This window comes from Trichogramma pretiosum, unplaced genomic scaffold, assembly GCF_000599845.2.
Source record: "Trichogramma pretiosum strain Unisexual culture from Peru unplaced genomic scaffold, Tpre_2.0 scaffold18, whole genome shotgun sequence".
NCBI classification, from domain to species: Eukaryota; Metazoa; Arthropoda; class Insecta; order Hymenoptera; family Trichogrammatidae; genus Trichogramma; species Trichogramma pretiosum.
In genome coordinates this window covers 899076-925578 of record NW_019641681.1, presented here as the reverse complement: position 1 = coordinate 925578, position 26503 = coordinate 899076, and the positions used below count along the sequence as shown (strand labels likewise).

The window sequence follows — 26503 nt, the reverse complement described above, 5'->3', positions numbered from 1 at the left end:
TGCCTTGCAGACCGAAGAGCGAACTAAAATTCCGCGAGCATAGGGGAAAATGCTGATGATAAGTGTTCGCTTGTGTGGTTGATCGGAGCGTTGTATTGAGTGAAAAAACTTTTTTGTGGTTCTTTATTATTTATCCTAAATCATGATGGATTATGAATTTAAGATGAAGACGCAAAAGGACCGGATTAAAGTCGAGGACTTGTTCGAATTCGAAGGTTGTAAAGTCGGACGTGGTACTTATGGTCACGTTTATAAGGCTCGAAGAAAAGAAGGGTTAGTTTTTCTTTGCAATAATTTCATTAGAATGTTTTTTATTCGTAATTATTTACGAAGATTTGAAATCTACTGTCAGTGTCAGTGAAAAATCTAATGAATCATAAAATCTGAGCAGTTGAATTTTGTATAATTTCTTATTTACAAAAATGTTGAATTGAGCAAAGCTAAATTTTTTGCAATGTTCACTGATGAGTTTTGATGCCCTAATTCAATGTTCATTATGTAGCAATGGTGTAATTAGAAATTCAATGATTTTAGTGTACCTGATAGTGAACTAAAAAGTAGGCCAGACACCAAAGATTTTGCTCTAAAGCAAATTGAAGGTACAGGGCTATCCATGTCAGCTTGTAGAGAAATCACTGTAAGTTTCTATTTGATTAATTAACTGAATAATCAATTGTCATATAGATTAAAAAGTAAATGATTTAAATTTTCAGTTGCTCCGAGAATTGAGACATGTAAATGTCATCACCCTCATCAGGGTATTTTTGTCACACAACGATCGCAAAGTTTGGTTACTATTTGACTTTGCTGAGCACGATTTATGGGTAAAATTACTATCCATATTCAGTCACTGTACATGTATATTATAGTAAAAATACTTAATGAATTTATTCTCACAGCACATCATCAAATTCCATAGAGCTGCTAAAGCTAATAAGAAACAAATTCTAGTTCCAAAAAGTATGGTAAAATCATTGTTATATCAAATTCTTGATGGCATACACTACCTTCATTCTAATTGGGTTCTTCATAGAGACTTGGTAATATTCTATCATATGTATACACTAAAAAATATATTAATTATAATAAAATTTTAATGTTATTCATAGAAACCAGCAAATATTTTGGTAATGGGTGAAGGAAATGAAAGAGGCCGTGTTAAGATAGCTGACATGGGATTTGCTCGTTTATTTAATGCTCCATTAAAACCATTGGCAGATTTAGATCCTGTTGTAGTTACTTTTTGGTACAGAGCTCCTGAATTACTTTTAGGTGCTAGGCATTACACTAAGGCTATAGGTAAATATATTTTAGTTGATTCATTAGGTGTAACAATTGATTAATGATACGTTTTCTTCTTGCACAGATATATGGGCTATAGGTTGTATATTTGCTGAGCTCTTGACCTCAGAACCTATCTTCCATTGTAGACAAGAAGACATCAAAACCAGTAATCCATACCATCATGATCAATTAGATAGGTATGTAAAAGTTTTATACTTTTGATATGAAATTATATATCTTGTAACATCATTTAAAATCATCATGAATCATTTTAGAATATTCAATGTAATGGGCTTTCCACTGGAAAAAGACTGGGAAGACATTAAAAAAATGCCTGAACATCAAACTCTACTGAGAGACTTCAAAAGATCTAAGTAAAATCTTTATAACATAATATGTAAAATCAGTCCGAAAAACACAGAGAAAATTTAACATTGTCTATTTTTAGCTATGCCAATTGTTCTCTTACCAAATATATGGATCGTCATAAAATCAAACCAGATAGCAAAGCATTCAATTTGGTAAGAATCAAAAGATAATTTTTTATATTCATTTAATACATTAATTTATAACTATATAAATTTCAGTTACAAAAATTGTTGATGATGGATCCAAATAAGAGGATAACATCAGAACAGTCCATGCAAGATCCTTATTTTCAAGAAGATCCACTGCCAACTCAAGAGTGAGAATTATATTTTATAAAAATATTTTAATTGATAAAGTTAATTTCATATTTTCTTAAATATTGCTTTTAGTATCTTTGCTGGATGTGCTATTCCATATCCAAAAAGAGAATTCTTGACAGATGACGATTCAGAAGATAAGACTGAAAATAAAAATAGGCAAAATCAACAACAAACAGTAAGGATCACTCAGTATCAAGTACTAAAATTTTTTTTTCTTTTTTTTCTTTTTATAACGAAAATTTTTTCTATTATACTCAAGTGGCTGAAATATTAAATACTAACTATTTTTAGCAACAAAATCCGCAACAGCAGCAGCAACAAGGCAATGGTGATCACAATCACGGACCCAATCCCAAACGAGTAAGATTGAACGGGCCGCACGGAGGTCCTGAGTTTCATCAACATCAGAATCATGCTATGCAACACCAGCAACCACCTGGCATGGTGTATTCAACGAATCAACCGACTCAACCCTCGAATTTCCATCAACGTTTTTGATGAATCTCTTTAAGTAATTAAAAAGAATAGACTTTTAAAATTCGCCCTTGTAAGCAAGCGCGATTGGATTTTTTAGTATACGCTCGACGAAAGTTGAACCGTTCTTGAAAATTTTCTAATGTGTATTAACGAGACTCGTTTCTAGATCCTAGAATAACTCTGATCACAGAGCCGTGAAAAAAGATTATTTTATCTTATCAATATCTTCGATTGATGATCATTAATAACACAAACGATACTTTATCAAAAGTTCGGTGATGTGTGAATTTCCAGCCAAGTTTACGATTGCAGTTCGTGAAAAGCGCACTTACTAATATTTGCAGAGAAAAGTTTTAGTGTATGAAAAATGAGTATTTATCTACAATTGATGAGTTTTTTCATCTTATGAAGATATTATACCCCTGAAGTTTAAAATTGTGATAATTTTTTCTCTTTACTTCTATTTTTAGAATGAATTTCTCTTTAAAGTTTTTACAATCACCTAGCAAACAATTTGAAGCTACATTAAAATTGCAACGAAACTCGGAGAATAAGTACTTGTATAATCAAATTATCTAATTAATGTAATGCAACAATCATTGCTTCAATACCCCGACACAGAAAACATTTACAAATGATTAAAATAATCATTATCTCAACAGCAATATAATTCCCGGATTTGCAATGAATTTGAACAGTTCGCGAAACTTCGTTGCAGTTGCAACTGCGACGAAATCTCTCATGGGTGCAGTTCGATATTCGTCATCTTGAAGTGCTCGTCAATTTACACAGCCTCAAAGTAAGCTGATAATTTATTTTGAAACGGGAACTTTTTTTCAATCATGTAATGTTATTATGACGAACTTCGCCTGATTGAGTAGCTATATTTAGTTATTCGTTTTTTTTAACCCATTTACTATGTAAATTATTCCTGACGAAATTCAGGCGATCAAGTTTTTAGAAAATATACGAATCAAATTAATAATGAGTTGTTGGCGTCGTTACAAAGCCACGCTTGTAACTATTGACCCACGTTGTAGTTGTTAGATAAAAATTTTATTTAATTCAATTTCAAAGGTGTTTGCTGAAGTGCATTTTAAAAGTCGACTCCATAGCATTTATATTTAGACTAAAGTGTAAAGTATTTTTTCTCTTTTAGCGGTTAGTTTGACATTTAGGTATATTCATAAAGGTATAACTTAACTAATTAATAATTTGACTATAAAATATTTATTATCGCAAATTCAAAAAATTAAATTTCTTATAAAGATTTTTAATTGAAAAGCTATTTTCATTTGTTAGATGTTGAATTGTTTGAATGACGGCATGAATAATAACGTGAAAACAACCATGTATTTATGTAAAACACAAGGAGAGAAAATAATGATCGACAGGAGCATTGCTATATGAATAAAATATTTTTCAATGAAAGTACGATTTTGTTAAAAATTATTCAAATTGTATTTCCTATCTAACTAATGGTCATTACGAAACGATCTATTCTATTTATCTTAATCGAGATTTTCGGATAAAATTTGAATAATCCTACCTCTTACCAGTGGTGTAATAAAATTTAAATTATTTGTTGTGAAATTTTTACTTGAATTCTCAATAACAAACCCCTGAAAACATAAACTGAAAGCCAAATAACTTACGATCAATGAAACATTTGCGACGCTAATAATAGGAGCTAAATTTTTTGAAAGATCCTCTCGGAAAAACTCCACCCTCAAACGTAACACAATCGCTATGGAAACCTGCAGTTTTGTTTTTGTTATTTCAAAATCTTGAACACCTGCGCGTATCGCAGCCATTAAAAATACAAATATAAGTTCTCAAAAATCGCGTTCCGAATTATCGACGAAAAATTGATTTTTTTTGTCATCACTATTCTGGTATTTCCTATCCTAGCAAGAGCCTTGATCTTTGTTCTACGAACAACCTGTTCTCACATCATTATGCTAAGTGATTAATCGAAATATCAAAAGCAATGCCTTTAGCTGCTCAAAAAATTTAACTCGAAATTTCGTCATACATGATAATCAAATGCTACTGCGCCGTTTTCGTTTACCGACGGAAACGATCCGTACGACGATTTTAAGGACGCACAATTAATCCCTGCCACTGGCAATAATTAAATTAAAAAAAAAAAAAAATTAAAAAAATTTAGTCGCACGCGTCGAGCACGGGTGCAATTTTTATCGTTTTGAAGCATTTGAAATTTATGACCGATTTTCCGGTGTGTTTGGATTACACTTACGTCAATTAGCCAATATCGCGAGAATCATTTGTTTTGATCAACGATTACAATTCACTTTTTTTTGGAGCAACAAATGCTCATTTACTCCCACGAGTCACTCGATAACGCATGTGCGTGCGTCTTGCAAGAAAACAAAACAAAACAAAGAGATTAAAAAACGTCGCGTTATTTTAGGAAGCTGTAGAGTAAAGGAAAATTTCTTCAAAGGAATTATGTGTCTTTATGTCTTCCGTTACGATTTTAAGTTTCGAGCGATTGAATAATTTGACTTTCGTTAAAACTTTGATAATCAGTTTGTCGACTCTCTTACTTTTGATCTTACAAAGTTATGTAAAATTTAACAAATCGTCGATCGTCGATTATCGATCCTATTGCATAATGGATAATCGCTGAATTAGAATACATCTTTACGGCTTCACCAGATTAGATTTAATTTATTCATCTTTTGAGAAACAATCGATTACGATAACCAATTAGATCATTAAGGCCATCCAGCATCCTCCGCCAAGAGATATTGGAAATTACCCAATCATTGTAATTTTCGTTTCAAAAATACGATCGAAATGTATCAGCGTCGAATCACGATCATAGAAAGCTATCCGCACGCATTCTTTAAATATTGTCTCTTTTGGCGTTCAAACGGCAGATAAAAATCAAAATTTTTGGGAATTTCGCAAGACGCACGCGCAGCCCATTTAGCCATAACATTTCATAATTAATGCACATATACGTAATGAATTAACCGTCTTTGCTGTGTACGGTAAGACAATTCGCGGGAGTTGAACTTGTTCGGGTTTAATTTGGCGTCATAGGCTGTGGCACGATTCGCGCGCACACATGCGAGAGCAAACAAAAAAATCATCGAGACGATGCGCAGTAAGTTAGCGCAAATTTTTCCATCCATTAAATAAAAATAATGAATTAAAATTATATTCCGACGATTGAAAATGTTTCTTTGGTGTACATCATAGACGAGTAGAGAAGTAGATTTAAACGCGTTTTCTTAATGGCACTTTCGCCAATGTAGAGACAGGAGGCATCAAGAGTGGCTTTTATTGCTTACAAACTAAATCATAGACGGCAGCTTTACACGTGCGCTCGTGAAAGTGTATACCGATTTCTGTGTTCGAGTAATTAGAAACGATAATGGGTTATTATTAGCAAGAGCCTGCCTACCTATCGCCGAGCTCAATAATCAAGTCGTCCGAATCGGCGATGTGTAATTAATGAGGGACCATCATAGATCTTTTTTTGCCCGAGTCATCGTTAATGAGAATCCTGTCGTCTATTGCTCACCTCCTACCACACTCGCAGGCGCGCGTGCGAAATCGAGGAATCGAAATGAACAAATAGCTCATATACATACATTAAGGAATAGACGTGTGCCTATCCACGCGCTCTCCTTTGCCCGAAAGTCTGCATAGAATAGCCTAAAGTATGTATCTGCTGTCTCTCTCTCTCTCTCTCTCTCTCCCGGGCCTCTCTCGCGAGCGAGATCAGCGCGTTGATTCGCGCAGATAAGAAAAGCCGCAGCGCGTATATAAAAGCCCGAGGAAAGGTGAGCGCTTACATTCAGTAGTATACTTTTCGTGCTTCTGGTTCACAACCAGCGCGAGGCGCACACCTCTCCGGCTCCACGACTTTTGTATAAATAGAGACGTATATGTACATAATCTTCACGTGTGTACTCACGTGTCATGCACTTTTAAAATCACGATTGTGTGCGTGTGCCAGTGTATATTATTATACATGTAATATAAAAAAAAATAAAGATCGCGTGTGTGTAAAAGTGTACAAAGGACATAGTGCGAAGAGAGGAGCGAGAGAGCAGCGAGCCTGCAACGAAAAAAAATAATAAGAAGGTGAGTAGCCACACATACTTACCTCTAATCGCTTTCGCGCGCGCACCTCTTCTTGCTGCATCTGCGTATGTATTTGTGTACGTACACACACCCATCCCCTACTCGTATAAACACACATTTACTCGTGCGCCACATTCATGTATGTATTGCACTTTATACATGTGCATTATTTTTGTATGTGTGTGTTTGTGCCGCGATGCACTCTCCACCGGCATGTGTGCATGTGTGCATCCGTACACACATGTGCTGCTATATGATGCGTCGCATCTTGAAGCGCAAGAGAGCTCCGAACGAGAGAGAGAGAGAGAGAGAGAGAGACTCGGCACGTCGTCATGCGTGCGCTCGGTATCATCACCACCGCATCACATATATATAGCATATACACACATACATATGTATATATGTACCGGGCAGAGCAGTCAGCAGAGTGCTCGGTAAGGCACAGAGAGGCACAGAAGAGCAAGAGAGCGAGCGAGAAAGAGAGAAAGAGCTATATAAACCACTGAGCGCCGCAAGCGGCTCTCGAGGAGTAGAGTTGTCCCTCTCGCAGTGTGCCTCTCTCTCTCTCTCTCTCTCTCTTTCTCTCTCTCTGTATATTATATACACTCTCTCGCGGTCAGAAAGCATCGGAACAGCGTTGCCGGCGCATCTTTCTTTCTTGCTTTTCGCGTATATTTATCCGTATATATATAATCTTGCACTCGTGTACTTTTTTTTCATCGAGATTGCTTTCCTCCTCTCGTTCCTGCGAGAGAGACCTTTTTTTTGCACGTGAAAAGCCGAGATATTGCCGATCTTTTTCTCTTTTTCTTTCTCTGCTATCTCTCTTCATCTCTGTATCTATCCGTATCTGTGTGTGCTGCTGCAGCAGCAGCAGGAAGATCGAGACGCACGAGGTTTATTTCCACTTGACAAAGTACACACACGGAGAATTGCCAGAGTGGTGAGTTCAAATTTTTGTTCAACTCCATCGTGATTTTTTTTTTTTAATAATAATCCGGAGTGATTAAGAATAATCTGCAGTTACGGCAGTGCGAAGAAACGCCTTGGAGATCGCGTACATTTCCGTAAGAAATCGCGCGATCCCTTGCGCGTAAACCGATCATCATTGAGTCGAATTGACGAGCCTTGAACTCGGCGCGCGGTGCAATTGTGTGTGATCTGCTGCTGTTGCGAGTATGGAATGGCAGGGTCAGGGTGAATCGTCGTCACACACAGACACTCGCGAGCGTGCGCGCAAACACGACACTCGCACATGCCACACACATACACAGAAACACACTCAGTCGATGCAGGGACGCGACAACGACGATGAAAAATCGGTTGACTTTCGCTTTCAATCTCAGCGGGTGTGAAAAATGCATGTTTACATTCGGTCGTTAATTAATATGAGATAATCGCCTCTTTCGTTTGTTCGCTCGTTCGAGCTCGTACGAGCCGTGTATCGCGTAATATAAGCGGTCGGATGTTTGAAAAATAATTACTGCATATTTCCCCAAACGGAAGTATTATTTGCACACATGCTGTTCTCTGTATTTTGTGCGTCGAGCGGATCGTTTATATTTAGCCCGAAGTCCTCGAGTGTTTTTGTTTTTTCATTTGTTTGTAATCTCTCAATTATTTATAATCGTTGATGTTTATGTTGCCTCGAGTATAATTAGTCGAATATTGGAGGCTCGTGTTTTGTTGTAAACATTGTATCGCATCGGCGCTTGACGTTTCAATACTTTACTTTGAGATATTGATCATGATCAGCTAATCAGGTTTCCGGGAATCTAGAAGAACATTATAAATCGGTATCCAGCAAACGTCGATCAGGTAGTCCCTTTGACAAGGATGAGTAAATTAGGTGCGTAAGGCACCAAAAAAACTCGAGTGGATATGCGCAAGTGTCGATAGTAGAGCTTGCGGCATTTAACGTTGCCGATCCTAGACTGCTGCCGATCTCATCGTGTCTATTCTGCTAACTGCACATATCGTCGTCGCTCGGCGGGACGTGTGGAATCTCTCGTTTTCGCATAGACAAAGCGGCGGTGGCCGCGGCTGCTACTACTACTACTACTGCTACGACTTGGACAGGGGGGAGGTAGGGGGGAAAAGAGAGTAGCAAAAGAGCAGAGGCTGGAAGGGATAGTAGATTTGCAGAGCAGCAGCAGTAGCAGCAGCTGCAGCGGAGCTAGGCATGAGCTCGTCGACGCGGTCGTCTGTACTGCGAGTACAGCTCGAAAAAAAGCCCTCCGACGCGCGACTAGGAGAAAGAGAATTGCTATTCCCTTCCGGCACGATGCTGAGCGGCCGACTGTGGTACATCTCTCGCGGACTTTCGCTCCGTACCTAGTTCAGAGATTGTAAGACCCTAGTTGCGAAGCATTAAAGACGTTTTCGACGCGTTGCGCAACTCGCTCGACTCGATCGAGAATAAATACGACGAGTTTTGTTGCTCGCCGCAAATATGCCGTCAATATATATAAAGTATATAATTGTGTGTGCTGCACATATTGTAATCGGGCAGTAATGCTGAACTATGCGCGCATCGTCACGCCGACATGTTGCCGTTGCTCTACGCGAGCTCAGACACACGCGCCGCTGCTGCACTGCTGCTACAATAATATGACGTGATAACGAATATAGGTAATTGAGTAAACAACCAGAAGCAGCGGCCAAAGAGAGAGAAGCAGGGGGATTGCATTTTTACTTCTTCTACTCTACGATTATTCATCTCCAAATTATACGATACGCAGCTCGTTTCGCGCGCCAAATTTTCGCGCCAAGATTGCGATTATTATCAGAGACTCGTCGCTCGAATATTCTCGATGCGAGCCGCGTGAAAGTCAAGATCATCGCGAGATATGTGCGACATCGCTTCAAATCTATATAAACTAACAAATCTTGCAAATCTGACTTATCTTGACTCCACTGCTGTCAACTTTCACCTTATAGGAACACTTTCCATATAGTCGAGTCGATTTTGCAGAAAAATAAATTTTCAGCATGAAAATGCATTACAGAATCGCTACCGACTTTGTTGCAATCAAAACAAATACAATTACCGGCATGATAAACGAAAACGTGCTCGTTGAAATGCAACGTAATTACAATCGCACATAAACGTGATACGATGAAAAATCTTGAATGATTCACGTGCTTACAATTATTAAAATCGAGCTCTCGTGATGGATTAAATGAAATTAAAGAAATTTAATATTGATGCGATGCGATAAGAGCTTTTAAACATAAGCTCATGAGTGAAAAAAAAATTATCGAAAACTCGGCATCCCGATCGGCTCGATATCCCGATGCAAATAAATCCAGCACTTCCCATGAGTCCGCGAGAGTCTCATGCTCTCTCTCTCTCTCTCTCTCTCTGTCTTGATCTTTCTTTTTACAAACGACAAAAGTGTATCGATTTGCTTACGTCATTTTTTTATCATTTTTATCTTGGCTATACCCGACCAATCCTATTTGTTCAAGAGAATAATTAATGCTTTTTTCGCTCTCTCGAAGCGAGATAAAAAATCTAAAAAGGCATTGGATTTTCTTTGCTGGCCTCTCTCGTTCGTAAGATTACGCGAGCCGCGCCGCTTTCCGATAGCAATCGCGCATCGGTCGTATTATTAATTTTTGTTGATAAACCTATGCGCTTTATTTTCGACATTATTGCATATCGTTGTGTTACGATCGTCCGCAAAAGTGCATTCAACTGTTCGCCAAAAAAAAGAGCAACAAAAAAGGACCGATGAACTTTGAGTCACTCTGGGCAGCAGTAGTGTGCAATACACTCACCACACACCAAAAAAGTGATATACGGACTGTGAAATATGCAAAGCATCTATATCGGCTCGCGCGCGTAATATTCGGCTAAACCGTTAACTATACTCGCTTGTGTGTGAGTATGTGTGTGTTTTTGCTTCAAAATTTCAGGATATATTACGTATATTATTATAGGCACACAAGCACGCACGACTCACGTGCGTAATATTTTAATATATCCACCCAAGTTCGGCAGGATATCGTCAATTTTAATATATAACGTATCCCGCGCGCGCATCGCTTTACGCGGAAAGCTGAGAGAGCAGCTGTGTACATTTGGATCGACTGGTATGCCGTTTAGGCGCCGATACGATACTGACGATCGAAACTTTTGAGTGTTTCGCGCAGGTCGATCGCGCTTCGGGAACATCTCAATTGGTTCAGCGACTTTTATCCACACCCTTATTATGTAAAATTATGCAACGATTCGTGAGAGCATAATAGGAAGCTTCTCGCGTGTAACCAGTATATAATAACGATTGATTTAAAATAACGTAATTGTGATAACTATAATGAATATGATTATAAATAAAACTGTGCGTTATGAATAAATAATACTTTATCGCGACGCGTTAACTATATATTACGCGAGCATACCCCGAGACTTTGTTTGCCGCGCGACGAGACACTTTTATTTAATAACTTGATATATATTTCTATTTATGTTGCACCATCGGCTTATCGAGTTTTATTCTAGAAACGGATGACTCGCACGATTTTGTGATGTATTCAATTCAGAGTCCCGTTACTGTAAAAATCCATTTTTTCGAGGAAAAAAACACAGCTGAACATCGGAGATATATATCGTACGTACAAAAACTCGCTGCCGTATAGAGATGCTAAGGAATTTTTCCAGTCAGATTGAAATTCTGTTTACCAACCTCACTCGTTTCACGGTTAAATTCTCTTTATATATTTTAAAGAGCAAGCTGTATCGATACGGGCTGCAAAAAAATTCGAATTGTTTTCACAGAAAAAAGAACGCGCGATTTCGAGAAACAACAAAAGTCTCTCTATACTCTCTCTCTCTCACTCTCTCTCGCGCCAAGGTGAATATTTGACCGAAGGATTTCTCGACGTGAAATATTATATAGTATATTTGTGGTAAAGCCACTTTTGGTTCATGAATTATTACGATACTCGCGCGCAGAGACCACACGTTAGTCATATAGGGTGGCGTGCACAATCGGGCATGTTATGTACATTATTGATGATAAATTGTGTTATTATTATCAAACTCACGAGAAAGCTCGTCTTTTTAAGAGACGCGAGAGAGAGAGAGAGGCAAAAATGCATCGCTTACGAACAAATCCTAAGAAACATGTTGGGTGCATATATATGCAATTAGATTGAAAGCTGCCGGCGCCAGGAGCGATAACGATAATTCGAGCACGTATTTTCTTTTTTTTTCCGAGGAGTCAGCGAGTCTCGGAGTTTCCCGAAGAGGTCCAGCGCTACATGAAGCCTGTCTTGTCTTTCTGCTGAATAATCGGGGCTGTCGGATGCGCATCTTGCATCGGGAACGTTCCAGCTACGAGTCGAGGGGAGTCTGATAATAATCGCAATCTTGGCGCGAAAATTTGGCGCGCGAAACGAGCTGCGTATCGTATAATTTGGAGATGAATAATCGTAGAGTAGAAGAAGTAAAAATGCAATCCCCCTGCTTCTCTCTCTTTGGCCGCTGCTTCTGGTTGTTTACTCAATTACCTATATTCGTTATCACGTCATATTATTGTAGCAGCAGTGCAGCAGCGGCGCGTGTGTCTGAGCTCGCGTAGAGCAACGGCAACATGTCGGCGTGACGATGCGCGCATAGTTCAGCATTACTGCCCGATTACAATATGTGCAGCACACACAATTATATACTTTATATATATTGACGGCATATTTGCGGCGAGCAACAAAACTCGTCGTATTTATTCTCGATCGAGTCGAGCGAGTTGCGCAACGCGTCGAAAACGTCTTTAATGCTTCGCAACTAGGGTCTTACAATCTCTGAACTAGGTACGGAGCGAAAGTCCGCGAGAGATGTACCACAGTCGGCCGCTCAGCATCGTGCCGGAAGGGAATAGCAATTCTCTTTCTCCTAGTCGCGCGTCGGAGGGCTTTTTTTCGAGCTGTACTCGCAGTACAGACGACCGCGTCGACGAGCTCATGCCTAGCTCCGCTGCAGCTGCTGCTACTGCTGCTGCTCTGCAAATCTACTATCCCTTCCAGCCTCTGCTCTTTTGCTACTCTCTTTTCCCCCCTACCTCCCCCCTGTCCAAGTCGTAGCAGTAGTAGTAGTAGTAGCAGCCGCGGCCACCGCCGCTTTGTCTATGCGAAAACGAGAGATTCCACACGTCCCGCCGAGCGACGACGATATGTGCAGTTAGCAGAATAGACACGATGAGATCGGCAGCAGTCTAGGATCGGCAACGTTCGCTCCTCGCACTTAAGGTAGTTCCTTCAAAAAAATGACTATCCATAAAGGGTCTTGAAATTTTAACCACATATTATTGACAGTGCTTTTCATATATGTGAGAAATTTCAGGAACTTTAACCAAACTATTTCCGAAATAAAATTATTCAAATTTCGGTTCTTTAACGTGGGATCCCTATGCTAGCGTGTCAAAAATACGCTATTTGTGTGATTTTAAAAAAACTCATCGATAAAATCTTTTCAAAAACAAGGAGATGATTGTTCAGTATGTTTTGAAACATAGCTAAAAAACTGGAAAAACTTGACCATTTAGTTTTTGAGAAAAATTAATGTAAAAACTTTGCAAAAATAAAAATTTAAACTTTTGGACCTGAAACCCACTCTTAAAGGTTTTTAGGGTCATTTTAAACAAAAAAGTGCTATTGCAAATTTTTCCTAAAATCTATTGTTCACGAGCTATAAAAGATTCAAGTTTAAACAATTTCAAGCAATGAATCTTTGCGATTTTTTATCTCAATAAGTATGAACTGTACGAAAAATTAAAAAAAAAACAAAAAAGTCTTAGAATTTTTCAATGAAAACGTATGAATTTTTTTCAGATTTTTTCTAGACATATACCCGAATTTGTAGGTCAGGTTCTGAGGGAACTACCTTAAATACTGTAAGCTCTACTATCGCCACTTGCGCAATATACACTCGAGTGTTTTGGTGCCTGACGCACCCAATTCACCCATCCTCGTCAAAAGGACTGCTTGGCTTCGAAGATCCAATCGGCCTGATCGACGTTTCCTCGGCGTTGATTTTTCGCTCTCTCCCAGATTCTCAGAAACATAATCTGCTGACGTTATGACTGCTGTACCGCCTTCGGGACCTGATTAACCGAACATGACCGATATACCAAAGTAAAGTATTGAAACGTCTATCAAACGTTTACAACATAATTTATATAGAAAGATATAGTTGATAAGTAATCTTACAATAGACGTAAATATCATTGTTGACTCTATAATGCTAAAACGATCCAAGAATTCATCAATTGCAGTTCACACCGATAAGTTGACGATTAGACGATTATGGAACGGCGAGGGATTGATTGAAAATTTTCGATCAGCCGAATCAGTTCAATAAAATGGGGCAAAAAACATTCCAATAGTGTTTCCTAAGTAAAATCGAGATCACATATGACTTTATGCATTTATATCCGTAGATAATATGTAACTCACGCGAGTTGAGATAGAGGGTAAATAAGAGATTACTCTGCAACATGTTTGATTAATACGTTTACTAGCACTTAAAAACTTTTAATAGACTCACACTTGCAAGCATTTATTAATTTGATAGCTAAAAAAGTAGACGATTTCTCCTTACGTTTGCAGACAAATAAATCATGTAAAAACAATGCCAAATTCAATGGGGATAAGCTGATAAAGCTCGATTTAATTTTAATTTTTATTCATTTTATTCTTTTCAGGTAATCAAGACGAATGAAAAACTAAAAATGATGACTCAAGAAGAAAACACTAGCAGGCCGATGGAGCAGGAGTCCGAGTGGAAAATCCGATTGCTCGATTTACAGATGATCGGGTGTCTCGTTACGATGGCTGTATTCACGAATGGCTGGGCAAACAAAATTTTGATAACCACATTAGCAGTGATTCATGGATTTATAAGTACGAGAATTTTTGAAAGTTGAAAATAGTTGCAATTAATGTAAAAAAAAAAAAAATTAGCCGTATATTTTTTAGAAATTTTTACCAAAGACCGAAATTCAAACGAAAACCCGGACACTCAATCGGACACAAATACAGACAGGAATTCAGGAACAAGCCCAGACGTAAATTATGACCAAGTCAAAACAATCGACGAGATTCCGGGACCCCTGGCGCTGCCGTTCATCGGGACCAATTGGATTTTCTACAGGGGTGTCGGGTATTACGAAGTTGACAGGAATCACGAAGCCTACCATGGTGAGTATAAACAAAAAAAAGGAGAAAAAAAAATTTCATCATCTTTCTCAATCGTCGCGCCGACGTATACATAAATTGTTTAAGTGTAGCGAGTCGTGATTCACGTCAATATGTTTATCTGGGTCAATGGTTCCTACTGTACGCGCACTCGTGAAACACGTCACGGCGCTCATTAGAATTTTCAAACTTTATTGGCCCTTGAATCGCGTACTTTATTTTCATTACGATCGATTAATCGTCGTATTCTTTTCTGTCTCTCTCTCTCGTCCGCTTGTCGCGTACAGACCTCAGTATAAGATACGGTCAAATCGTCAGGCAAGAGTCTTATTGGAATTACAAGATCATCTCGGTATTCAATGGTAAGGACATCGAGACGATAATGAAGCTCAATACAAAGTATCCGTTGAGACCGCCACAGGACATCATCTCGCATTATCGACTGTCGAGGAAGGATCGATACACCAATAGCGGACTCGTTAATGAGTTAGTTTTTTACCTCGAATTTTTTTTCCCCCTCCCCCAAGATATCGTCTTATGTGTTTTTTTTTGTAACACGTAGGCAAGGACTTGAATGGGAAAAACTGAGGAATAGCTTGACACCGGGTTTGATGTCGTCGTTGACCATCAACGGCTTCTTTTCGTCCCTTAACACCGTGACTGACGACTTTGTCGAGCTGATAAAACATCGAAGAAACGAGAATGACACGGTCGTCAGTTTCGAAGAGATCGCCTGCAGATTCGGCCTGGAAAGTTAGTACTAAAATTGTTTCTCTCTTTTTTATTTATTTATTTATTTTTATTTACTTTTTAGTAAATTTCATTGGCCGTATCCATTAAAACCATGAAACACGATTACTTAATGCTACTTTATTTCCCTCATTAGGTACCTGCATGCTCGTGCTGGGCAGACGAATGAATTTTTTAAAAACCGACTCGACGAGCGAGTTGACGCAAAAATTGGCCAAAGCCGTGAGAACGCACTTCTTGGCCACGAGAGACGCCGCGTACGGACTGCCGACCTGGAAGTACTACGCCAACGCGGCTTACAAAAATCTTATCCAGAGCGAAGAAACTATTTACGAGTAAGGCTTACTTTTTTGCTTGCCAAATCAACAACGGACATCAAGTGTTTCACGTATTATCATTATTTCAGTATAATATCGGATTTAATCAACCAGACGATTGAAGAGAATAAAGACGTGGCACAGGACGAGGCCGTCGAAGCCGTTTTCCAATCGATCCTGCGCGAAAAGACCCTCGACAATCGCGACAAGAAAGCAGCCATCGTCGACTTCATCGCGGCGGGTATTCACACCGTGAGTATTATTACGTTGATTTTTGGCTAAACAAAAAACAGAAATCGATTGCTCGTTGTACTAAAAATAAAAAACATTCTCTCAATTTTTATCAATCGAAGATCGGCAATACTCTCTGCTTCCTGCTGCACAAGATGGGAAAGCACACTGAGGTACAGCGTCAAATCCACGAAGAGGCCCAGCAGTTGGCTCCGCAGCGCTGCGAAGTACCCATTAAGGAGATGAGAAACGCCAAGTACATCAAGGCCTTCATCCAGGAAGTATACAGGTAAGCCTCACCGGTGCTATAAAAAGACGAAGAAGAGGCAGCAAAAAATAAGGAAAAAAATGATCTGCTTATAATGCACATACCACGCGAGCACCCAACCGGTTTAGCATCTTATTATAATATTGTCAAGGTATAGCGAAAAAGCGTACCTTCTTTGTAAAAATTTATTCAAGTTCGTTGACTTATGAATAATCACGAGGAGCAGCAGCAACAGCGGCAGCAGCGTGTCCGGTTTTAGCATTACGTAATTTCGCGCGTGTCATAATAATAATACTGTATAAGATCCTGTTATTCCGGATGAATTTTAACGCGCACGTTAGAGAGTTCAAAAAACACGTGGGATAATCTGTTGTTGTTTTGTGCTTTGCAATCTTAGATTAACCCCAACGGCACCTGACATCGCTCGCATTCTCGACCAATCCGCCACGCTGAGCAATCACGAGCTTCCAGCAGGAGTAAGTTTTTTTTGCCCAAAAAATGTTCTTTTCTCATTCTCTGCGATTTTTACATCGTGCATCATTACATGATTTCTGTTGACCAACAGACAGTAGTTTTGCTTCACACATGGCTCGCCGGATTGAACGAGGAGAACTTCGTGCACGCCAGACAGCTGATACCGGAAAGGTGGCTGGAAAATTCGAGCTATCAGCCGCACTCGCCGCATCTGGTCGCGCCCTTCGGCTATGGTCGCCGAATCTGCCCGGGCAAGCGATTCGTCGATCAGGCGCTGCAGCTGGCGATCGCCAAGATCTCCCGCGCATTCGTAGTGAGCGCAGAGGACGAGCTGGTCCTCAAATCGGAGTACATAATGGCGCCCCAGGGCCCGGTCAGGATATCTTTTAGAGATATTCCGGAAACATGATCGCGCGCCTCAAAGCCCTGATAGTTTTCTAAGTTTAAATATGTTTACGCACACTCAACACGCATACACATTCGAGTAAACATTGTAAATTTTTCCGTAATGAACATACATGTATTCGTAATTATGTGTATTATTGATGACCGTACGTGTTTATAATCGTCAAATGTACATACAAATTTCTTCGTTGAACGACGGTTCGCAAAAAGACTGATATAAAGTTATAAGTAATTTGTATGGTTAAAGTCCCGGTAATATTAGTATCAGTATAAAAAAAACGAAAATTAAATCGTAAAAAAATTATTTACCATATCAATACTTATAACAATGAAAATAGTTCCTCTGATAAGCATAAAAAATGTATCTGTAACATTCCTTCACTCTTGGAATACAAATTGTACTGTTAAGTTTAAGTTCAACCAGTTATTTCAAAGTCGACGATTTTATTTTTTACTCGCAAACATTTGACGTCGTAATGATTATTGTATATATATGATTATTCAATTAAAATTTTTCTCATACATTATTAGAAAAGATGTCATTTATCAATTTTTTTGTTATTTTATTCAGAAAAATTATAGTCATATTGTTTTTATTGTTTAGTGTAATAGCATAACTGCATGTTGAGTCGTAGAATTACAAAAATATTATCCGATCACAAGTCAACTTTATTAACTTCGATTTTCGTACACACTACATTATCTTATGTTTATATTATTCCATGCACTTAGATGATTACTTAATTGTTAATCGCAATGTATGTTACAGTTTTGTTAAAAATAATAATTTTATATAATTTATCTTTATAACGCTGTATAAGTATAAATATGTGGAGTATTAAAACTCGAAAGCATGAATAAATATAATTATGTAATTACATTTCTTGCAAAATTCTTTGAATAAATTAAAATTCTTGTCTATCCTTTTTTCCGAAAAAATTAATTTATTTTAGATCTTTCAAATAAATGAATCAGAAAAAAATCAGCGTAACATTCATTATATGCTAAATTCATGACTCTTCCAAGCTTTATGCCGAGAGTGAGATAATTGCATTTCATTATATTGCTGTATAGATAGATGTAGATCGATGCGTAGACCAGGAGAGTATCTTCAAATAAGTAAACGGTAATCTGGTCAGTATTGCTTTTCTCAATAATCTTACTTTTGATTTTTTCAGTCTACCAAACAAAATGTCCTGCAATATACTGCTAGACTCTGTTTGAATGAATACAATGAATAATAATTAAGCTACTTAAATAACGCGCGATGGCAATCAATAAAAATAAAACGATACGTAAAGTAATTATATAAAATTTTAAAGTAATCACGTTAAAAATTACTACAATGAAAATGTACAATTGATCCTCACTTTTGCTTTGATATCCAATTTGTGTACAAATTTTGAAACCAACATAAAGTCAAGGCACTTTCAATAATTCATCAGTCTTTATAAGTGTTTTTCAATACCTTTCATAATAAATAAAGTTCATCTGTCACGTTTTTTTAAACATTTCGATATGTAAATGAGCATATATTAAGAATAAATTTATAAATCTGTTTCAATATTTACATGCAATATAGTTAAAATTACTTCATATATTCCGGTATTACTAATACATTCACTCGCACAGATTCTCGATCGTTGATGATAAAAATCAATTTTAAAAATAAAAAGAAACTACTTGACGAGAGTTTTGATGCCCTTTGGCAGTGGAGCTATAGTATTTTTGTTGACGCTAGCCGCGGTCGGCCGCATGAAGCTCTGACTGCGTTGAGTCCCGGTACTGCTGCCTCGCGGTGCCGTCAAGCGAGCTACGACAGAGCTCACCTTCGCCGTAGTACCGGAGGGTGCGCTTTTATTATTCGTTAAAAGCCCTGTAGTCGGTTGCTGCGTCGATGATGGTACATTGCGTCTGCGAACGTTGCTGGCGCTCTCTCGCGACACATTCGAAGACGTCTGCAATAAAGAAAAGAAAATCATCATCGTTTCCAAGTAGACGAAGACATTGAGGCTACACAATCGTAAACTTACGGGGACAGCTTTACGAATCATTTTGGCCGCTGGGCCGACGCTGCTGCCACTGCTGCTGCTTCGACTCGCGGGTATCTTCGTGGTACTGACGGAACTTCTCAGCGTCGCTACCCTCCTGACGCCGGTGCCATTGTTAGCTGTAATTTTTTCGTCAACTGAGCTATTCGATTCAGCCGAATTTTTTCGAGCCAAATCGCCCGCCAGAGCTCTTATCGGTCGGCTGAACCGATCGAGATGCGGTCCCTTGCTGGCTGTTGTCGCGCTCGCTATGTGCTTTTTGTTGTTGCGCACCGTGTTGACCGACGTGGAACTGTTGAGGGAGCTCCGAGAGCTGCGCAGACTGCTGCGAGACGCTGAACGCTCGACGGGATCGTGATTCCGCAGACTCGTTGGTAAGGCACGCTTTGGATTATCTAGACTGCTCATGCTGTAAGCGTAAAAAGAAAAACGAATTGTAAAATATCATTATAGTTACGTCGAAAAAGTTGATGATTGGCTGATTTCGTTTTTTTTTTTTTGCACAACCAGGGCATGTGGTTTCGATGATTTTTCTGTTCATAAGTGAAGCGTCATCGGAGAGCAGAAACAATTGAGAAAAAAATACTTTGTACGACGATCAAAGCTAAAGATGATTTATGAAATAGTAATTAACTGCTAAAAGAGCGATCAAACCAAAGCGATCGGAACGCGGCGTAAGCGCGTCCTTGTGCCACTTAAAGAATCATATAAGAGCGCCAATGCGAATTGCATTCGATCGTAAATTCGCGAAATTATATATCTGGGAGACTCATTACAGCCATATCGAAGATATTGATCTTCGACACTTTTGTTGGTACATACTCGAACACATAATAAACAGAGAAAATCGGTTCGAACAATGAAAATTTCGCGCGAAAAGAAGAGTAAAACAACGAAAAGCGATCGATCGATCGCGATACCTTCTATACATAGAGGATATAATATGTGTCACAATGTGAATGTATATAAAGAGAGCTGCGCAAAGTCCCACCCACGAAAGAGAAGAAAGATCAATGACTCACCGCGTGGGCGGTTCACGCTTCAGGCTCGCCGCTCGCTTGGGCAGGTAGCTGCTGCTATTGCCGATCGCGCCTTTATCCGCCGGTACTGCCTTGGAGGCCGACGACGACGATCGGGTCGAAGTCACGCTGTCGCGGCTGTTTCGCCTCTCGAACGCCTGCTTCAATCTGCCGACGGTTTTGTCTTGCGCCGCCGCCTTGGCCAGCCTCGAGCTGCTGTCCCTGCGCGAAAAAGCTGCTGCTGCCGACGATGCGGCGACTTTGCTGGTCGACCCTGCGGAGCCGCTGCCGCTGCTGCTCTTGGCCGACTGTGTGACCTTTGGTAAGGTAGACAGCTTTGGATTAGACTTTTTTGGTGTGTCGCCGCTGCGCGTCATCTCGGCCGGTGAGCAGCGCGTCGAGTCATGAGTGTCGGTCTCGTAATTGCCCGAGGACGCCTCCTGGCTCAGAGTCTCCGAGACGAGCGACTGCGTCTCCTCGAAGCCCTCGTCGTTGAGCTCCTGCTCTCGGGCCTTGTTCGTCGTCGTCAGATCGGGTATAAAACGAGATTGACTGTTGGTTTTTCCAAATAATGGACTCTTTGGTTCGCTTTCCGTTGACATGTCAAGATTTTCTTCAGCTGAAAAATTGAACGACTTTTATTAGTATTCATAATTTTTTTCATCAATGGGTAGTTTTAATGAATCTCTCATACTACTAGACTGCATAGCAAGTTGACTATTGGGCGGTAAATTTTCATTGGTCGAGCTCGTGATGAGTTCCGGCTCGTTCATGAATCTCAACGATTCCTTGACTTGGCTCGGATCGATCATGCTGCGTCTCCTCTCGCGACTCGGCGTGGCTCGCTCGGGCACGATGCACATCGGATCTCGGGGCCTGGACTCCTGCATCACCGGACTCAGCACCGTGTTCGTCACGGCGAGCACCGGTGCTGGCTGACTTATCGGCAAACGCGACGACGTGTTTCGATGCGAGCCGATCGCCGTCGACAATTGCTGCAGGTCTTCGCCGGATTTCGCGATCTCGGCGCGCGCGGCATCGATTTCGTGCTGCCCGTTACGTTGCGAATGATGATGATGCTTAAGCTTGTCCTGCCAAGCTTTCAACATTGCCTCACTGCTGCTGCTGCTGCTGCTGTTGTTATCTGCCGATGACAACGAAAGCGTCGATGGCCGTTGCGCTGGTGTATTACTACTATTAACCGGCTCCGAATCATCCATTGCAAAATCTAGCTTGACGCTGGCGTTGTCATGCTGCGACGGATCTTGACCCTTCTTGTATCGGCGAGTTCTGCGTGCGGCCGAGAATCTGTCGAAGTTACCTGCAAGTACACGTAAAGAAAGTTCATATAGTCGCACGTCATCTAATCGGAATTTTGCGAATGTTACAAATGTATACGGTAAGAGTTATGTGTCGTCTCATGGAACTCGTCTTCGAAAAGTGAAAAAAAAAATAGCCGACTCACGAGGCTAGACATGAAAAGGTATTCCAAACTCGAGTTATATACCGATATAGAGCTATTATAGTGCTCCAAAAAGACAATGGTAACAAGTGCGTACATCCCGGTGGAAGAAGAAGAAGAGGAAAAAAAAGCCGGCGATACCCCCGAGGCCCGCGCTCGATCGTTCTTCCTTTCTGTGTATACACATACGCGCGCACGTATACAAGTGTAAGATAACGATCTGCAAGGTACACGAGAAAGAGAGAGCGTATAGTAGAGGCTCACAAGCAGCGCGCTGCGCGTGTAGGCCGTGTTATATGTATAAGATTAATGCAAATCAATTCAAACATTACAAAATCAAACTTCGACTGGCGCTGCAGCATCATAATTCGTCATATAATACATATGTGTGTGTGTGTGTGTGTGTGTGTGTGTGTGTGTGTGTGTGTAATATGCGAGTGTATTTGTGTAATTACCACTTCCGAGGTCAGCGTAGGCGTTGTTACTACTGCTGCCGGGGTCATTGGGCGTCGATGATTTCTCAGCTGGTATTGCAGCAGAGCTCGTCGTCGTCGCGTCCTTGAACGATCTGCTGTTGCCGCCGCCGCCGAGTGTCGTCTCTGCGTTGTCGGCGCTGTCGATGTCGAGCTTGTCGTCTAATTTCTGCACTTGCACGAGACGACGACCCGACGGCGTCGTTGGCGTTCGCAGATAGATGGTCATCTCGTCCAGACCATCGTTTGCTTTGGTTGTGCTGCTGCTACTGTTGGTGCCGCCGCTGTTGGTGCTGTTCTTCTTGCGCTCCTCTTCGCGAATGGCCTGGGATACGAAACGAATAGTTTTTTTTAATTTATGGTGTCCGTAATTGGTTCTTACTCAATGGAGCGTGTTTATTGTTCGTCTTGCGACACATTTTTGAATGAACGGAAGAGAAGAATGAATGAATGAATAAAGATTGAAAATTATATGATTTATCAATCGCGAATCTATTGAAACTACCGTATTTCGCAAAAATTATTTTATATTATATACCTGCAGAGTACCCGATCTGTGTCGCCGCGAGTATCTCAAGTCGGCGTCTTCGGGATTGGATACGTTCAGACTTGATTTTCTCCAAGGTGATTTATCTTTGGGAGTCGCTGCTGCTGTTTGCGGTGCGGGCTGGGCTTCCTCGATGGCCTCCATCGTGCGCATTACGTCGGTCTTTTCGACCGATGGCTGCCAGTCGAGCTTCCTGTGTTTCTCGGGGCCTAAAGACAAATCTTCACTATATTTACGCGGCAGTGCATTTTTGCCTTCGTTCTCTACAAAGTAAAATGACACACACACGTGATAAATGAAAATATTTTCGAAACAAAACGCTTTACTGACACATATGATTGCTTACCAGTTTCTTCGAAGTTTCGCCGCGAGGATTGTCGCTGATTGACTTTTAGTTGAAGTTCGTCGTCTTTGTCTTTTTTTTCGCTTTCTATGAGCCAAGCTTCGATCTTCTGTCGCCAGTGCTTGCCACGCGGCACTTTGCTATTTTCGAGTTCCGGTTCTTGCTGCTGCTGTACAAATTGCTTCTGCTCGGCCAACGGCGACGGCGAGCTGGCTCGCTCCCTATCACCCGAGAAATCGGCGTTCAGCAGATCGCTGCGCCTGGGCGTGCCGCGAGCCTTCTTGGCCCACGATCTGTCCAGGCTGCCCCAAAACTTGCGCTCCCGCGAGTTGTCCTGGCCGTTGCTACGTAAAAAGTCCATGAGATTGTTGTCCTCGTCGCAGGGCACCACACGGCTACGACGTCGGCGTAGGGTACCGTTAGGAGTGATGTCAGGCGAGTCGTCTTTGGTATTTGCGAGATCGGGCCCGCCCGATATCGAGCCCAGACGCCGGCGTAAACTGGGCGATCCCGCGCCGATAGTTATGTCTTCTTCCGATGCGCCTGCTAAGCCGTTCGTTTGCAGTTTTTTCATCTAGGAAAACAAGAAATTCGTGACTGAGCATTTTTTTTGTCCTTCCGTTTCGAGTATATGTATACTGAAAGCTTGTTAAAATTTCATTGTGAGTACGCTTACCTTTGAGGACTTTTGTGGAATTCCGTTCTCAAGAGAGCTGAAATCTAAGCCGTAATTGTCCGAGTCAATGATATCCATTAAATCCGCTTCTACAATAAAGTAAGTAACAATTGAAAATTTATGTCACTCGATTGTCTTTGCGATTGAAATCAAGTATGCCGCGAGTAATGATACTTACGCATTCGTTTTTTCGTCGACCCCTGCTCGTCTCGCTGCTTTTTTCTCGCGAGCGCCTGCTCCTCCATGAGTTTGCGGTGCTTGTTGTCCGCGACGGCTTGAGTGAACTTCTGACAGAATTGATGGAAAATTTTAAAGCACTCCTCTACTTTGAACGTGTTGGCGTCCTCGCAAAAGAATTCGGCTAGACTGCGCCGAACGTTATCGAGTTCGTCGATGTCGAGTTTGATCTGCTCCAATTCTCGTTCGGACATTTCTAAAAATTTGGCCATCTGATCTTGAATGTCTTTCTCCGTGGTTGGTAATTGAATTTGCGAGCAGATCTTCTTGATTCTTGAATCCAGTGCATTGAACTCGTTCGTTACTTGTTCAATTGTCGTTCTGCAAGAGAAAAATGATATTTACATACGCTCTGATTTCATAGAAGCATTAATCGAAAAAAAAGAGAGATGTGTTTACTCACTTGGTTGCAGTTTCCAGATCGCTCATTTCCTGCGTAAAATTCAGCAGATCCTTATTCTTTTTTTCGGCTTGCTGCAAAAAGACACAAGCATAAAAAATCGTTTATAGCTGCTGTCGCATTAACCAGATTAATGATCGCGGATACACATACGGAAGAGAGATTATTTTGACGTACCATTGCCACGTAGTGTATGAGATTCATTCCCGGCTTGTTGGCGCGAATTTCCGTCAATTTTTGCAGCGACGATAGCTTCACACCGGCAGCGTTGCCTGCGTAGCCACCCTAAAAAGCATTAACGAAAAAAACACATCCATCATATGTCAAACGTCCCACACGCGTATTACGCGCATTACGTATAATTAGCGTATTATAGTATAGCGAGGACTTACCGAATTCAAAAAGTTACCAGCTATCAGTACCATGTAGAGAACCTCTTGTAAAGGTTTGTTCGTCATGAGATTACGGCCAACCTGAATCATCGAGCTCAGATTCGTTTTGAGGTACCTCAAATTCAATCCGAATTCCTCCTTCAGCAGCATACATTCGATACGCAATTTGTAGCTGTATTGATGATAATGGAAAAAAAAGAATTAAAAATGTATTAAAATTTGCTTCGTCGAAACATCCAGGCATTATGATTCAATAAGTATTGTGTCACCTTTTTTCGTCACCGATGCGAAATGACTTTTATTGAAGGAAAAAAAAATTACATAATGATTCGTCGTCATTCAAATACCCACGCTCGAAATACTTTGAACACGCGTTGCAGAAAAGTATAAACACGCGCGTGCGTACTTTTATATGACGAATGTACAATAAAAGAGCGTATTTTTCCAACATAATCAATTATTCAACGCTTTAATGATATTTTTATATACAATTTTGAGGGAGTTATAGTTCACGAATTAAGAGCGTGAAATAAATCTTTGAACGATTTTTCGGGGCCCTCGACTTCCGGTGTCAGCGTCCGCGAGACGAGCCGCGCGGTAAAAAATTGCTATTTTTAAAAGGCCGCGTGTGTGTGCGCGAGTGCGTGTGCATTCACTCATCGTTCGCGATTCAAGCGCATCTGCTCGTGTGCGATGTCTACTATGTATAATCGGACGACGTCTCTCATCGGAAGCATGAAAAAAAAAAAAAAACAGAAAGAGAAAAAAAACGCGAGTAACTAGCGGAGATTAGTGCATAGTTGCGAGCTTACTTGGGCACTTGCTGGAGATCCAAGTAGAATTTTTCAGCTGGTCCGAGCCTCGTTCTATCGCCTTGGAAGTTGTTGAGCATCTCGAGTTCGTCGACCTCCGGCAAAATTTTCAGCAAACCGCGCAATCGCTCGCCGCCGACGATATCGTGCGCGCCGTCGCTGATCAGGTCGGTAATGAGCATGTTTAGGCTGTCAAAAATCAATGACAAAAATAAGTATGCATTAAAATAATAAGCCGACTGCGAAAAAAATCGTTTTTAATCTTTATCGACGAAATAAATTGCTTATGATGCGAATTATCGAGTTTGGATTACCTTCGGAACTGCTTCAAGAATATGTTGATGTTGAGACTTCTCTTGCCGTGCAACAGCGTTATCTACGCGAAGAAAAAAACATTTATCGATTTAGCATACGAAATATTTCAAAATGGAAAATTCTCCATTTGTATAATATATGATAAACTTACTTCCGTAGATTCTCGACGACTTTTACCAACTTCCGTGTTATTATTGAAACCCGTCAAGTTGGCAGAAGTGGCAGCCGACGTTTGACAGAACAAGCTTTCTATCTCTGCCCAGTCCAAATCGGGCATCGGCGAATTTTGATGCTCGTTCGCCACTACCGACCATATGTTGTGCTTACCGATTACCTGAAAAAAATACATATGAAATAAAATCCAATAACAGGGCAATCATGACATTTACTCGGAGACAATATCGGGGGGTCGATGAATTAAATGGCCCATCTGCGCTATTGTCATCTATTCTTAATGAGACTCGTATCAGCATTTTTGGTGATTACGACTTATGACGCCAACAGTTCAGTGTAATATGTTTGCTCCTCCGATAAGCTGCTAACATGAATATTATATCCCAGTA

General features: G+C 40.5%; 3 protein-coding genes across 10 annotated transcripts in view; 2 read left to right on the top strand and 1 right to left on the bottom strand.

Annotated features, from left to right (window-relative positions):
* Positions 1-47: 47 nt before the first annotated feature.
* Positions 48-3881, top strand: LOC106652348 (cyclin-dependent kinase 8). 2 transcript variants are annotated; one of them, XM_014371268.2, is made up of 11 exons: positions 48-273; positions 535-637; positions 714-824; positions 900-1040; positions 1110-1299; positions 1367-1481; positions 1560-1658; positions 1733-1805; positions 1872-1969; positions 2043-2169; positions 2265-3881. In XM_014371268.2, the coding sequence occupies exons 1-11, from the start codon at positions 143-145 to the stop codon at positions 2469-2471; spliced, it is 1395 nt and encodes a 464-aa protein (XP_014226754.1). In that variant the 5' UTR covers positions 48-142; the 3' UTR covers positions 2472-3881. The 2 variants fall into 2 exon arrangements, with proteins under 2 accessions (XP_014226754.1, XP_014226755.1); XM_014371269.1 differs by having other exon boundaries at positions 143-273; positions 2043-2148; positions 2265-2471.
* Positions 3882-6298: 2417 nt separating this feature from the next.
* On the top strand, positions 6299-18091 carry LOC106652308 (ecdysone 20-monooxygenase). 6 transcript variants are annotated; one of them, XM_014371194.2, is made up of 11 exons: positions 6299-6572; positions 13404-13706; positions 14276-14474; positions 14550-14771; positions 15056-15254; positions 15331-15521; positions 15655-15853; positions 15925-16087; positions 16189-16355; positions 16732-16810; positions 16900-18091. In XM_014371194.2, exons 3-11 carry the CDS (start codon positions 14303-14305, stop codon positions 17215-17217), a joined length of 1710 nt encoding a protein of 569 aa, XP_014226680.1. In that variant the 5' UTR covers positions 6299-6572; positions 13404-13706; positions 14276-14302; the 3' UTR covers positions 17218-18091. The 6 variants fall into 6 exon arrangements, with proteins under 6 accessions (XP_014226680.1, XP_014226674.1, XP_014226677.1 ...); XM_014371188.2 differs by having other exon boundaries at positions 14535-14771; XM_014371189.2 differs by lacking the exon at positions 6299-6572 and adding an exon at positions 7220-7515 and having other exon boundaries at positions 14535-14771.
* A 49-nt stretch (positions 18092-18140) lies between these two features.
* The window catches only part of LOC106652309 (formin-J), a 46509-nt gene continuing 38146 nt past the window's right edge, over positions 18141-26503 (bottom strand). The window contains exons 9-23 of one of the 2 annotated variants that reach the window (XM_014371195.2): positions 26092-26274; positions 25940-26001; positions 25626-25814; positions 24814-24985; positions 24599-24706; positions 24425-24495; positions 23963-24342; positions 23785-23873; positions 23112-23682; positions 22757-23028; positions 22201-22543; positions 20978-21604; positions 20287-20902; positions 19247-19673; positions 18141-19171 (exon numbers count right to left, since the gene is read on the bottom strand). In XM_014371195.2, the coding sequence (XP_014226681.1) occupies positions 18893-19171; positions 19247-19673; positions 20287-20902; positions 20978-21604; positions 22201-22543; positions 22757-23028; positions 23112-23682; positions 23785-23873; positions 23963-24342; positions 24425-24495; positions 24599-24706; positions 24814-24985; positions 25626-25814; positions 25940-26001; positions 26092-26274 (4389 nt within the window). In that variant the 3' untranslated portion in view covers positions 18141-18892. The remainder of the gene's footprint in view (positions 19172-19246; positions 19674-20286; positions 20903-20977; positions 21605-22200; positions 22544-22756; positions 23029-23111; positions 23683-23784; positions 23874-23962; positions 24343-24424; positions 24496-24598; positions 24707-24813; positions 24986-25625; positions 25815-25939; positions 26002-26091; positions 26275-26503) is intronic. The other variant, XM_023460985.1, reaches the window with a different exon arrangement.